At 31.9% G+C, this 13349-nt stretch overlaps 1 protein-coding gene and 1 long non-coding RNA gene across 6 annotated transcripts in view; one reads left to right on the forward strand and one right to left on the reverse strand.

Moving 5' to 3' along the window:
- Ae2 (anion exchange protein Ae2) overlaps positions 1 to 13345 on the forward strand; it is a 212364-nt gene extending 199019 nt beyond the window's left edge. For all 4 annotated transcript variants that reach the window (XM_076415695.1, XM_076415697.1, XM_076415698.1 and 1 more), the window contains one exon: positions 12387 to 13345. In XM_076415695.1, coding sequence (XP_076271810.1) covers positions 12387 to 12458 — 72 coding nt within the window. In that variant the 3' untranslated portion in view covers positions 12459 to 13345. The remainder of the gene's footprint in view (positions 1 to 12386) is intronic.
- LOC143203537 (uncharacterized) lies at positions 5735 to 10838 on the reverse strand. Of its 2 annotated transcripts, XR_013007363.1 has the most exons (4): positions 9501 to 10838; positions 7727 to 9391; positions 6962 to 7421; positions 5735 to 6522 (listed from the first exon to the last, which is right to left on the reverse strand). It is a non-coding gene; the product is annotated as an uncharacterized LOC143203537 (long non-coding RNA). The 2 variants fall into 2 exon arrangements; XR_013007362.1 differs by lacking the exon at positions 5735 to 6522 and having other exon boundaries at positions 6631 to 7421.
- Positions 13346 to 13349: the final 4 nt, after the last annotated feature.

Raw genomic sequence — 13349 nt, forward strand, 5'->3', positions numbered from 1 at the left:
TGCTCGAGTTCTTATTTTGAAAAATCTGTTGATTTTGATTTTGAAGACTTGAAGAGACCATACTTGTGAACTATATTTCTGCTGAGTAACTTGCTGGATCTGTTGTGACCATCTTAGAAGATTGTCGAACTATGGAATTATGGAAATCTTTTATCAATAAACTTTTACGCCAGTCTGAAAAGTGTCAGGCATATGGACACATGCTGCCTTTTTGTAACAAAGAAGCTAGATGTGTCAACTGTGGAGAGTGATATCAAACCAAAGACTGTAGGATACTTCATATTGCACAATCTACATATGTAGATTTCATTCAATTTTTTTTAAATTTTATTAAATACATGTTACATTAGATATGCTTAGTAAAATATTAATTTACAAATTAATTTATTACTACTGTTCAGTTGTACCTGTAATAATAGAGGAGCAAGGCGAATACGAGGTTGATATATCAGTATCTATTTCCTAAATTAAAATAAAACTAAACTACTTAAGCTAAAATTAGGAATACACTTATACACTAAACACGTTCGCGTGGTTTGATTCGCTTCAATCTTTTGACATTCTGCTGTTCAGCAGTTGTATTGCTTCCACATTTCTGTGAATTAGCAACCTTATTTCATGTTTTAACGCGAAATATTGGATCCATCTTGATCTATTTGATTTAAAGGTCATCGTGTAGCTTTTCGTTGGTTTCGTAGCGCGATAAGCATTGGTAATTAATCGTAGAACTTTGTTTTGGTTGCGTGTAATTACTAATTGGTTTGATATTTTAGTACAACCTCATATTTTCATCCCATAGGTCCAAATTGGCTTTATAATTAACCGACAAACCAATCTCTTTGATATTAGGCCAAGTTGAAAGTATCTTCCGACTTACCAGTACAGTTGCTTGACTTTAAGTATAATCTGCTCGGTTTTTTGTCTAACATGATTTATTTAGCTGATTCTGCTTGAAGCATCCGGCATCCGTCAAGTGATATAACGCTGTATTTGTCAGTCTCCAGTCCATTTGTAGATCTTGTTGATTGAAAAAAATTGATTACAGAAAAATAGTTAGGCAAGATACTGTACGCCAAACTCTAGAGGAAAAAGCATGTTAAGAGGCAATGAGTAGAACTTTAACCCTCAAAAGCTGTGGCTGCTTGGACGACAATCCGAATAATCGCTTCACATAAAATTGTTGGTCTATAAACAAATTTTGAAGCCACTAAGGACATATTAGTTGCAAGTATGAAGTTGCACAAGGAAGTTTAACATCAATATAATACAATTTGCAATTCCTGAGCAAGATATTAAGAGACACGCTCAATATTATCCAAAGCATGAGGAATAAGGACATGTATCTAAGCCTTAATATCTGAGCAATAAAGCAGGGAATAAGTCTGCATAGCATAAATGGATCACAATAGCATAGATGGAAGCTAGTATAGTATATTATATATAGAGCAAGTTTTAAAGCAGTTTTAAATTTCAGACTCTATATAGAAAAGAAGCAATTATGTTTCTCTGTATTTATGTATTTATCTCTTTTTTACGTCAGCTCCTTTATTTGTGTAATCGCTCGCTTCCAGATGAATTATCTTGTTTATATATTGCGATATTCATTTCATATATTGGTCAAGGTCATCTTCTGTTTTCTTCTATGGATGCTCATGTCTGCGCTTCTTATTGGCTGAAATTTATTATTAATAGCTATTTTGTTAAAATACAAAGGAGCACATTGCCCAATAACACAATCAAATATCAGTATAATGATATTTTTTTGTTAAAACACTTTTACGTTTGCATATAGGTTTTAAACAATAATAACAGACATGATATTAAAAAGGCCTCGGATGTTAAGTCAATATTGCAAAACAGCGGTTATACAGTTTATTCGAGCGACTGGTCGTATCTATGCGACCTTGGGAAACCGAATCATCATCTCATTTGAATATAATCGTGATTGAATCGCAATTAATATTAACAATAACATTATCTGATCGATGAGTAAGCTGAGACTATTTTAATCTAATTTGTTACAACACGAAAACTCTCCTCCAGACTCCATTCTCTTAAATGTCTCTTAAGACAGTTCCTCGTTGTTTTTGCTGATTATATTATTATGTTGTTCGCTTCAAAAATATATTTCTCAATTTATTGTTAATACATTTGTTACTAGTCGTTATCGGGTAACTTACAATTTGTTTTTATACTAACTTAATAACTAGGTATGTAATATTTAGAGCATTGGTCCTTACTTAGGCCCCATAGTAATAATGTTCATGTATTTATTAATATTCCTGTTTTCTGCTAAATACTCTTCACTGTGCTATAAGCTCAAATGATTTGGTTAGGTTTGGTTTGGTGTCTTTGAGACCCCTTAAGACTTACTGGAAGCTTTTAAATTTTAACATCTTACATCGAAATTCATTCCAAGGTAATTGGCGTTCTTGCTACATGGGATTACAATGTTATTCATTGTTATTGTAAAGACAGTTTGATTATAAGGGATCGATATATACCGATTTGCTTTGGTTAAATTTTATTTGTCCAAGTGTTGATCTTCATCCAGCCATTTATATTGTTACTCTACTATTGTAATGTTCTGGTTACTTCTTTGTCGTCTCCTACAGCAAGTATCGCAGTATCATTAGCAAATGCAACCATGGTAACATTTTCCATTTGTGGTATATCATATGTGTAAAGTTGTTAAAGGATACACATACCTACACTTATCCCGAATACATAACTACTTTTATAGAATAGACTTCCTCTTTTTTTACTCTAAACTTTGTGGCTTAGAATTTCAGTGTGCTACTTTGGTAACATTTTCTGAAGGCTGTCAAAGATGCTAAATATTGAAAGCTTGTACCACATCTAAGAATATAGTAGAGTAGACTTTTTATATTCGTTTTTTCAATGACGTCTGCGATTATATGCACCTGATCAATTGTTGAATGTTTTACCTTAGCATCCTCCAAACATCTGGGACATATTTTCTTCACTTTCTTGGTTGCGATGCTTTTTTTGGTGACTTCCTTTGGTGTCACTGGATGAATCTTTGAATTTCCCCACTAATTGGACGGTAAATTATATTCAAATATAGTTTCGTTTGGCTTTAAGGTTTGCTAACTATTTTGTTGTTATAAATCATTATTTGGAAAGTCATAGTATTTTATTAGATGTTATATGACGAGCATACATGTACAGCAGTTGTTACAACAACGGAAAAGAAGGAATGTTGAATTTTGTTATTATTATTATTTTTTTTTCATTATTTGTTTAATTTTATTTATTATTTTTTATTATTTGATGAAATATCCGCTGGTCCAAGCTCATGTTGTGTGTTTGATGGGATTAAGCGAGTTTAAAAATCATTACTGAGAATCACTACTAATTACAGCTGAGTTGAACTGAAAGAAGTCCCAAATAACTGGACAAACCGGCAGATCAAGCCTGATCTTACATGCCTTTTTCGCTGCTATCTACGATAATCAAAATTATCTGAGAAACTACTGTTAGAACGTAGTAAACCGTTTATAGAAATACCACTCGACAATCAGCCGAGTGCACAGAGTAATAGCGGTTGTTGAAAAGGCCTTCGAAGAAAAAAATACTGCCCTCCAATGTTCCTGGACGTCTCATAGGCTTTTTATTTGGTATGGAATTAGGGATTAATCTACAAAATGAGCAAGTTTCTACCGCGGAATGACTGTCAACTGCTGGAATCATATATTTTCGAAAGAACAAGTCTCGCATGAAGGGGCATTCTCAACACTTAAGCCTATTTCTGCTAGAGTTCCACAGGGATCAGTCCTGTATGTATCAAGTATGTTCTATACTGCTGATATTCCAATAACAAAAGAAACATTTGCCGACGACACAGTTATCATGGTAAAAGATATATCTCTGTCTAAGGCTAAGAAAAAGTACGAGTAGCAGTAAAAAAGACCTACCAATGGTTTAGAGATCAAACCTGTCCAGGTTAATTTTGTTATGGCGAAATGACAAAAACCTACTAGTATCACTTAACGGATGCCCGATTCCTCAAACAGAATCAGTTAAATACATCGGCATCTATCTCGACGGTAAATTAAATCGAAAACGTCATGTCAGACAAAGCAGAACACACCAAACTCCAAATCAAACAGCTTTACTGGTTAGTCTTTAATGATACTCCCAACTTGACCTAAACCAACTAGTAATCCAACGCACCCAAAACAAAGTTCTACGATTAATTACCAATGCTTATCGCTACGTAACCAACGAAGAGCTGCACGATGACCTCGAAATCAAATGGATATACGAAGTGATCCAAGATTTCTCCTTAAAATATGAGATGAGGTCGTGGAAGCAATACAGCTATTAGACAACGCGCAAGAAATCAGAATATTGGGTTTGATCCAAACCACACGAAATTGTTTAGTGTATAAGTGCATTCTTAACTTTATCTTAAATAGTTAAGTTTTATTTTAATTTAGCAAATACATCTATTAATCCCATACTCGCCTTGCCTGTGTATTAATGCAAGTATAACAGAACAGTAGTACAAAATGAATTTGTAAATTAAGATCGTAAGAAGCACATCTACTATGTATTTAAAAGAAAAAACAATAATTATGTGATAAAAATCCGTCAATATTTACTCCCATTCATGTTTTTCTTTGCCTTGTCTGGGCTCAAATACGAAATTTCAAACATCTTAAATGAGAATATTCAAATAGAAAGGCCATAAAAGAGAACAAACACGGCCAAACATTTTTATCAAGGCAAACCGAAACTGACAACCGTCGTAAAATAATATTTAGACGTTATGTGGGTCTCTAAGTACCCGTGAAGGAATTCACACTACCTGATTAGAGACCCTACCACTAAAACTGTACAACAGCCCGTAAACGCGTATATGGCAGGGCGGAAGCCAATTAAAGGGAACCCGGCCTGTTGCCAATTCTAACTGTTCCGAGTTCTTCGAGACGTTCGCGCATCGAATATTAATCGGCGACGAACGAGGTCATCCTGTTCAATGCACCGATAATAAGAAAAATATGTTTTGATAGGCCGTCCGTCGATAATGGACAATGGTCGATATAAAAAGACCCGTTTTAATTTTTCATTCCAGAACGACTACTTTAATGCCGAGTTATTGAAACGCCAGACTCGTTCGAATTAAAAAAATGCTTAAAAAAGATTATTATTTTATGGTCATGTCACAATGCAACGATGCACTACGTACATTTTTATTGAGAAATATTAACTCCTAATACAATGAAAATACTCTGAATATAATGTTCGCTGTCTGTTAAACTTAATTTTTGTTCATTAAAAAAGAAAACTTGTATAATATTTGTGTTATTTTCCCCAGAACCCCATATAGCTAGAAATAGGGATGTCGAAATGTATCGATATTATATTCGATCGATATTTTGATATTTTTCTATATTAATAAAACGATATATCGATATCGCTATATCATGATACTGTTACTCTGAAGAGCAGACAAATGGCCATTAACCTATAAAAATATATCAGTCGAGTTATAATATGTTATCGTAAGAAAAAACGATTTGTTTAAAATTATTTTATTGGAGTTATTAACATGCCATATTGGTTCGAATCACATACTTAAAACATATTATTATTTTATGTCCATGCCACACTGCAATGATGCACTACGTACATTTTAATTGAGAAATATTAACTCCCAATACAATGAAAATACTCCGAATATAATGTTCTCGATTTAATCAACTTCTTTGTTTTCCATTTAAAGAAAACTTGTATTATATTTGTGTTAATTTCCCCAGAACCCCACATAGCTAGAAATAGGGATGTCGAAATGTATCGATATTATATTCTATTAATATTTCGATATTTTTTTATATTAATAAAACGATATATCGATATTGTTATATTATGATACTGTTACTCTGAAGAGCAGACAAATGACCATTAACCTTTAAAAATATATCAGTCGAGTTATAATATGTTATCGTAAGAAAAAACGATTTGTTTAAAATTATTTTATTGGAGTTATTAACACGCCATATTGGTCCGAATCACATACTTAAAAAATATTATTATTTTATGTCCATGCCACACTGCAATGATGCACTACGTACATTTTTATTGACAAATATTAACTCCCAATACAATGAAAATACTCCGAATATAATGTTCTCGATTTAATCAACTTCTTTGTTTTCCATTTAAAGAAAACTTGTATTATATTTGTGTTAATTTCCCCAGAACCCCACATAGCTAGAAATAGGGATGTCGAAATGTATCGATATTATATTCTATCGATATTTCGATATTTTTTTATATTAATAAAACGATATATCGATATTGTTATATTATGATACTGTTAGTCTGAAGAGCAGACAAATGGCCATTAACCTATAAAAATATATCAGTCGAGTTATAATATGTTATCGAAAGAAAAAACGATTTGTTTAAAATTATCTTATTGGAGTTATTAACACGCCATATTGGTCCGAATCACATACTTAAAAAATATTATTATTTTATGTCCATGCCACACTGCAATGTACTACGTACATTTTTATTGAGAAATATTAAGTCCCAATACAATGAAAATACTCCGAATATAATGTTCTCGATTTAATCAACTTCTTTGTTTTTCCATTGAAAGAAAACTTGTATTATATTTGTGTTAATTTCCCCAGAACCCCATATAGCTAGAAATAGGGATGTCGAAATGTATCGATATTATATTCGATCGATATTTGGATATTTTTCTATATAAATAAAACGGTATATCGATATTGTTATATCATGATACTGTTACTCTGAAGAGCAGACAAATGGCCATTAACTTATAAAAATATATCAGTCGAGTTATAATATGTTATCGTAAGAAAAAACGATTTGTTTCAAATTATCTTACTGGAGTTATTAACACGCCATATTGGTCCGAATCACATACTTAAAAAATATGATTATTTTATGTCCATACCACACTGCAATGATGCACTACGTACATTTTTATTGAGAAATATTAACTCCCAATACAATGACAATACTCCGAATATAATGTTCTCGATTTAATCAACTTCTTTGTTTTTCATTTAAAGAAAACTTGTATTATACTTGTGTTAATTTCCCCAGAACCCCATATAGCTAGAAATAGGGATGTCTAAATGTATCGATATTATATTCGATCGATATTTCGATATCTTTCTATATTAATAAAACGATATATCGATATTGTTATATCATGATACTGTTACTCTAGAGAGCAGACAAATGACCGTTAATCTATAAAAATATCTCAGTTGATTTATATTATGTTGTCGTAAAATATAAATATTTTCATAATTATCTTATTGGAGTTATTAAAACGTCACACTTGTTCGATTTTATTTAATTTTTATTCAAAAATATAGAACTTTTGAAATGTTCTTCACTCCGAACACAAACTGTTCATCTTTTTAAAAAATCTACTGTTTTATAAAACGTATTATATTTATATTACTTGTCTCAGAACACACTATTATACATTTAGGGATGTCGAGATTTATCGATATTTTGTAGGTTTATTACTATGAAGGTCAAAAAAATCCTATTATTGCCATAAAAATGTCTTAACTGTCAAAAGTATTTTACTATTTATCATGCATTCATATTATTACAATTTTAATCTTTTTACCCAATTACATTAACAATCTTGAAAAATATCGTCCCAAATTCCTTCTATATTAATATAGAATATATTGTTATTTACAAGAAAACTACCAAAAAATCGTAAAAATATATATTACATATAAATCTAAATAAGCCTAAATTTGGCATATTTGTGTCAAGATCGCGGCTAGGACGGCAGCCAGAATGTTAAAAATCAGTCGCATGAAACTAGTAGAGCCGAAAATAGTAACTAAAAGTACACGACTCCAACAGTCGATAGTATGTTAAATACTAATCAGCCGGACTGAAAATAGCGACTGAAAACAGTCACTAGTAAGAAGTAGTAAAATCAATCGAACCTAAAATAGCGACTGAAACAGTCAATAATAAAAAGTAGTCAATTAGTCAGTCAAAAGTTTCTAACGCTGATAATAACTAATCTATTAACTATATATTTCATTCTAGTCACCTTTCAGCACATCTTGCCACTTTACTCTCTGTTATTCTGACTATATATCTCTTTGTATATTGTAATAGACCAACCTCGCATTTCTGATATTTTTACTGCCCTGGTTGATATTTTTCTTTCTGTTCATTTATTTTCGTCTCGCTTCATTAACGTAATGTATGTTCTTATTTTAGTTATGGTTAATATGTGTTTAGTTTTTTTATAAGGGTTTATTTACATGGAATACTAATAAATATGTTTTCTGTTATATTTTTGTTTGTTATCTCTTCTTATCTTGGTGTACCCGAGCATTAAGATAAGATAAGGATAGTAACTGAACTGTTTATTTATTTAGTTTCATACTTTGTGCATATATTGTGTCAAAGAACGTCTCCTATTTTGGCAGCTTTACGATATTATTTATTGTAAATTATTGTTTATCCTATCGACACCACAGATGTCATTTACGTATTACATGCCAAATTGAGTACCGTTTTACCGATTGATCTTAAAAACCTTAGGGATTCGATTTTTCTGGAACTGATCGGAGATTTTGAGAAACTGTGGTATCAGTGTCAATTTTCGTTATTAGGGTGATGAATACTAAATAAATAATTTTAATGAAATTGTATTTCCAGTAAACATTATAGATTAAAAAGATTTATTTTTAGTGTTAGATATTTACTAAATAAATTACGCAGTTATTTTATTTAATATTACAGTGGGTAGGCCAAATGAAGGTGCAGCCTCTATGAGGAAAAATAGGAATAAAGAAACAATTACTGAAAATAAGGAACGTTTCAGGCCCCGGGGTCCGCTACCTAACCTAGGTGATTTGATGAATGTTCTAACTAAATAATAACAAAGAGTTATTGTCCCCGTCGGGAATCGAACCCGCGACCGGAACTAAACGCTTTAACCATTACACCATAAAAGTAGTTGTCTACAATATTTCTACGAGGTCTTATATGCTATAGTTGGTGCTTAAAAAGCAAACTGAACGGATGCACTGCAATAACATTATACACAAATATCTAATTATTTAAGATAAAAAATATGTGATAACTTTGTACATGCCCTTGAAATTTGTGCGGTTCCCTCGATTTCTCCCTCTTCCCCCCAACAGATCCTGATTTGGTTCCAATGGGACCACCACGGAAGTGCACTCTTTCGAATAAAAACGAATTTTGAAAATCGATCCACAATTGACGGAGAAATCGGCGGATACATTTAAAAAATACATACAGTCGAACATAAAACCTCCTCCTTTGTCGGTTAAAAGGTTAAAAAATAATACCACTTAAATATCCATGGGATCTATAAAAAGTTATGTTCAGAAAGTAACGGCAATTTTGAAATTCGATTGGAATGATTCTTACGTAATGTTGGTAAACATGTCTTGAAATTGTTAATTCAAAGTATTCACCATATTAATTGTTTTTTTTGCACTAAATTTTGTTACGAAAATGTCAGTGCAACAGAGTCATCTAAATGTTTCTTTGAATGAACCTGGTACCAGCAAGAAAAGGGGTACAAGGGCTATAGGTCTTTTCAAAATGGTTATGTATGGACGTTGTAGATGTAAAGTGCTGCTTAAATTTCATTGCTTGTTCGTGCATTTTTTAGCAAGTAACAACGCCAATCATGTCCCATCTGCATCTTCGCCATGGTGCGATTGTTTTCTTTTCGATTTTTATCTCAAATCGCTGAAAGAGCTCAAGGCTATTCCAATGAACCGTCTGGCAGAAGTGTACAACCTCTCCCAGCGGCTATCTTAAAGAAAATAACATTAATGTAGATAAATAAATAACATTTTCTGTTATTTTCTGAGCACACCTCGTAAACTTACAGTAGGGAGGACTTATTTGGAAAATTCCCCCAAGAAAATCTAACAAAAAATAAGTTTCACAAACATACATTGTGATATTAAATTAATTTGAGCCTAATAAACGATAATTCTAAAAAATTATGTTATAGATCTTAGGCTAATTATTATACACACTTTTATGATTTATTTGATTTAATTATTTGATTATATTCTTTGAAAGTTTTTCCATCTGTGACCTGCGCTAAACATAAACCTACTTCACAAAATACAATTTATAAGCCGTGGATTACTTTTTCACGCCCTAATGTAATATAATCGAATTATCCCCCATTAATTTGAATTTAGAAATATTCGGAAATGTAGCAAAATGAGAGAACGATTTAAATGTTTTATTTCAATAAGTCTTATACAAACAAAACATTTAAAAAAAAACTGGCTGTAATCTAGAAACACTCTTATTAATATTTAAGATTTTTATATCTTTAGCAAATAACTTTTTAGTGTACCAGCACGTGTGTCAATAAATAAAAAAATACTCGTTATCATTTGTAAATTATAAATAGCCATACGCGTTTCACTATTTAAGGTATAATTAGTAATAATAATTCAATAAAACTATAATTAAATTATGGTTGTAGTGCTGCCACCTATCGCGGGGTCTCTAACATGACTACGGCCGTTATGTCAAAAACGAGTTAGTTAACTTTGCGTTCATCGCCGACTCGATCCAGTTCTTTTAACGGTTAGAATCGTTTCCATATTTGGTATCGTTGCGGTTGACTCGGCGATTTTAGTCGAATATTCTTTCACGGTCATCTACTATTGACCTTTGTAGATATTTGAATTATTACGTAAAAAAAGTCCGTTAAAAATCGTTCTGAGTCATTTTTCTTTCAAATGTAAGTGGCATAGACAATAATGAACATACAACCGAATGTCATCAATTATTTTAATTTAATTACACTTAATAACATATTTCATGCATGTGCACAATGTGTTATTGTTCACAGTGAGAAAACGACCATTGTAAAATATGTAGTGTTATTTTCAAATCCGTAAAAGGGCGTAAAATAAAAATCGGGTAATAGTTCTGAAAGCATAATGAAAACTAATAATATACATGAAATATAATGAAATGATCGGTGATTATCCCGATAGATACTTCTAATGCCAAGTGATATTGAAATATAACGGCATTGTGGCAGTTAAAAAAAATAGTGGCAGCTAAATGTACGGGTAATTAATTATTCTGGCGGACCATAATAAAATCTCACTAAAAGACGATGACAATGGCGGGCAATAACAATGACGGAATAACTAGAATGGTTAATAATAATCTTAGTCCATAGTAATCAATAACATTGACGGACAATTATTATAAAACAGACAATAATTGTAACTGATAGCAATGATAAACTATGCTAGGATGCAGTTTGACATATTCACACGATACAAAGGGAAGGTAACACACGACGTACCAGTTTATACCAGAACACTAATAATAATTGACTTGCAATGAGATCAAGGGAAGCAGCCGCGACATCTAGCTATTAGGGTTAGTACTACTCGCTGGGTTAAAGCTTCAATATATAAATAAGTATATAAATACTCGAAAATAAATAAATAAGTAACTCTGTTGGAATTGTGTACTCACTTTTCCTAGCTCCAACTATGATGAGCATGCAATGCATACAAAGGTAAAAGTCAAAGGGCGCACCCTAGATACGCTGCCACCAATAGCCCCAGCAGAAACCACTTTCGACGACAATTCGATGAAATAATAAAATAGATAACGATAAATGGATTAATAAATACAGGATAATGAATAGAGAATAATAAATGGAAAATAATGAACAGAATATAATATATGAACACTAATAAATATAAAATAATAAATGTAACATAACAAATGGAGATTTAGTAAATAATAAATGGGAATTATAAAGAGAAAACTAAAATACTCCGTGAACAAACTCACCACTTGATGAATCTCAAGTTGGGTGGCATAAAACATAATAAAATAAACAGTAAAAGAACTCTTACGAAGTTCATCAATCCTTTGGACGTGTTAAGATATAACATTTGGTAAGTACTGCCCCCGAAGAAACATCAACAATGTTGCTATTCATGGTAATTATTTCTGTTGCTAAGTATTTCGCAAAGGTGACAAATTCTACATTTAAAAAGAAGCGGCAATCCCGCCTGGTTCCTTTACATTATCGTTCAAACCCTTTAAAAAAAAACATAAAAGACCTGAAATTAAATGGTCTAAAATATCGAACTACCAGATGGAATTCTAAGTACCATGAATGTTCGGAACGGTTTATGATTTCCTTGAATGGTACATGTCTGTGTTTTAGGGAAAAAAAAAACGAGAAAATATAAATAAATAAATAAAACTCACTTTTACAAATATATCTTTGTTTTTATTCATATTCTATCCTAGTTCACCGTCCGAAATAATCGTTTTCATTTTTGTTTCAGTTGGATGGAGATCAAGCCGACGTGGACGACGACGAACCCGACTTTTACGCCGAGGCTCCCCTGCCAGGCTAAAGCCCAAGCAACCAACAACCCCACCGCCATCAAAGCATTTCATACCCCTTACTCCCCCAATTTTGTTATAATTTTTTTAGGCACTTTTTAAGTGTGATTAAGACGCAACCTAAGTAATTACAAATGATTAGACTAGATAATTTTCCTGCAAATAAATAGAATAGGGAAGAGGTTTTAAGAAAAAAAAAGTTACAAAGTAGTTCGATTTCTGTCTAGTTCTTATTTCAAAGCAGTTTAACAGATAAGTTTAGATGATTAGAATAATGCGAAACGTAAATATTAGTTATTAGAAACGTTGAGCGATTTCGATAGACTTTTTCGGTGAGAGATATCTAATTAGTTCGCGTATTAAATTAAAATAAGGTGAAAAAAGGCAGGTTCCATTTCTCTGTGATCGTTAAAATCAGGGCTCCACGACAATTTTCCAGATGATTATATTATCAGAACAGAACCTTAAAATGCAGATATCTCCGGGTGGGATAGTAATGTTACGGACTCTGTTAGTGTACAGTCGGTATATTCTATGGATAGCTTTAATTTGTTATTAGTAGAAACAAAAAAGAGAGAGAGAGAACCATCAACAATATTTTTTAGATAGACACGAGACTAGCACCAGAGAAAAGAAAACTTGCATATTCTCAATAAACAGTTACAGTATTTAAACTCTGTGAATAAGTAGAATATATTTTTGTGGCACACCTGCGTTGCCAGTGGTGGTACTTAAATTAACCCTTTTTAGATCCCCAACTGAAGTATTTTTAACTGTGATTTTAACAATGAATAAGTATACTTCAAGTAACTACTATTTCTATAAAATAATAATAATAATAGTTCTAATTCAATTTAATCAAGATTATGACCAAAAAATAAATATAATTAACTTACAACCAT

This window comes from Rhynchophorus ferrugineus, unplaced genomic scaffold (genome assembly GCF_030347505.1).
Source record: "Rhynchophorus ferrugineus isolate W39M unplaced genomic scaffold, kcgeb_rfMv2 rfM10, whole genome shotgun sequence".
Taxonomy (NCBI): Eukaryota; Metazoa; Arthropoda; class Insecta; order Coleoptera; family Curculionidae; genus Rhynchophorus; species Rhynchophorus ferrugineus.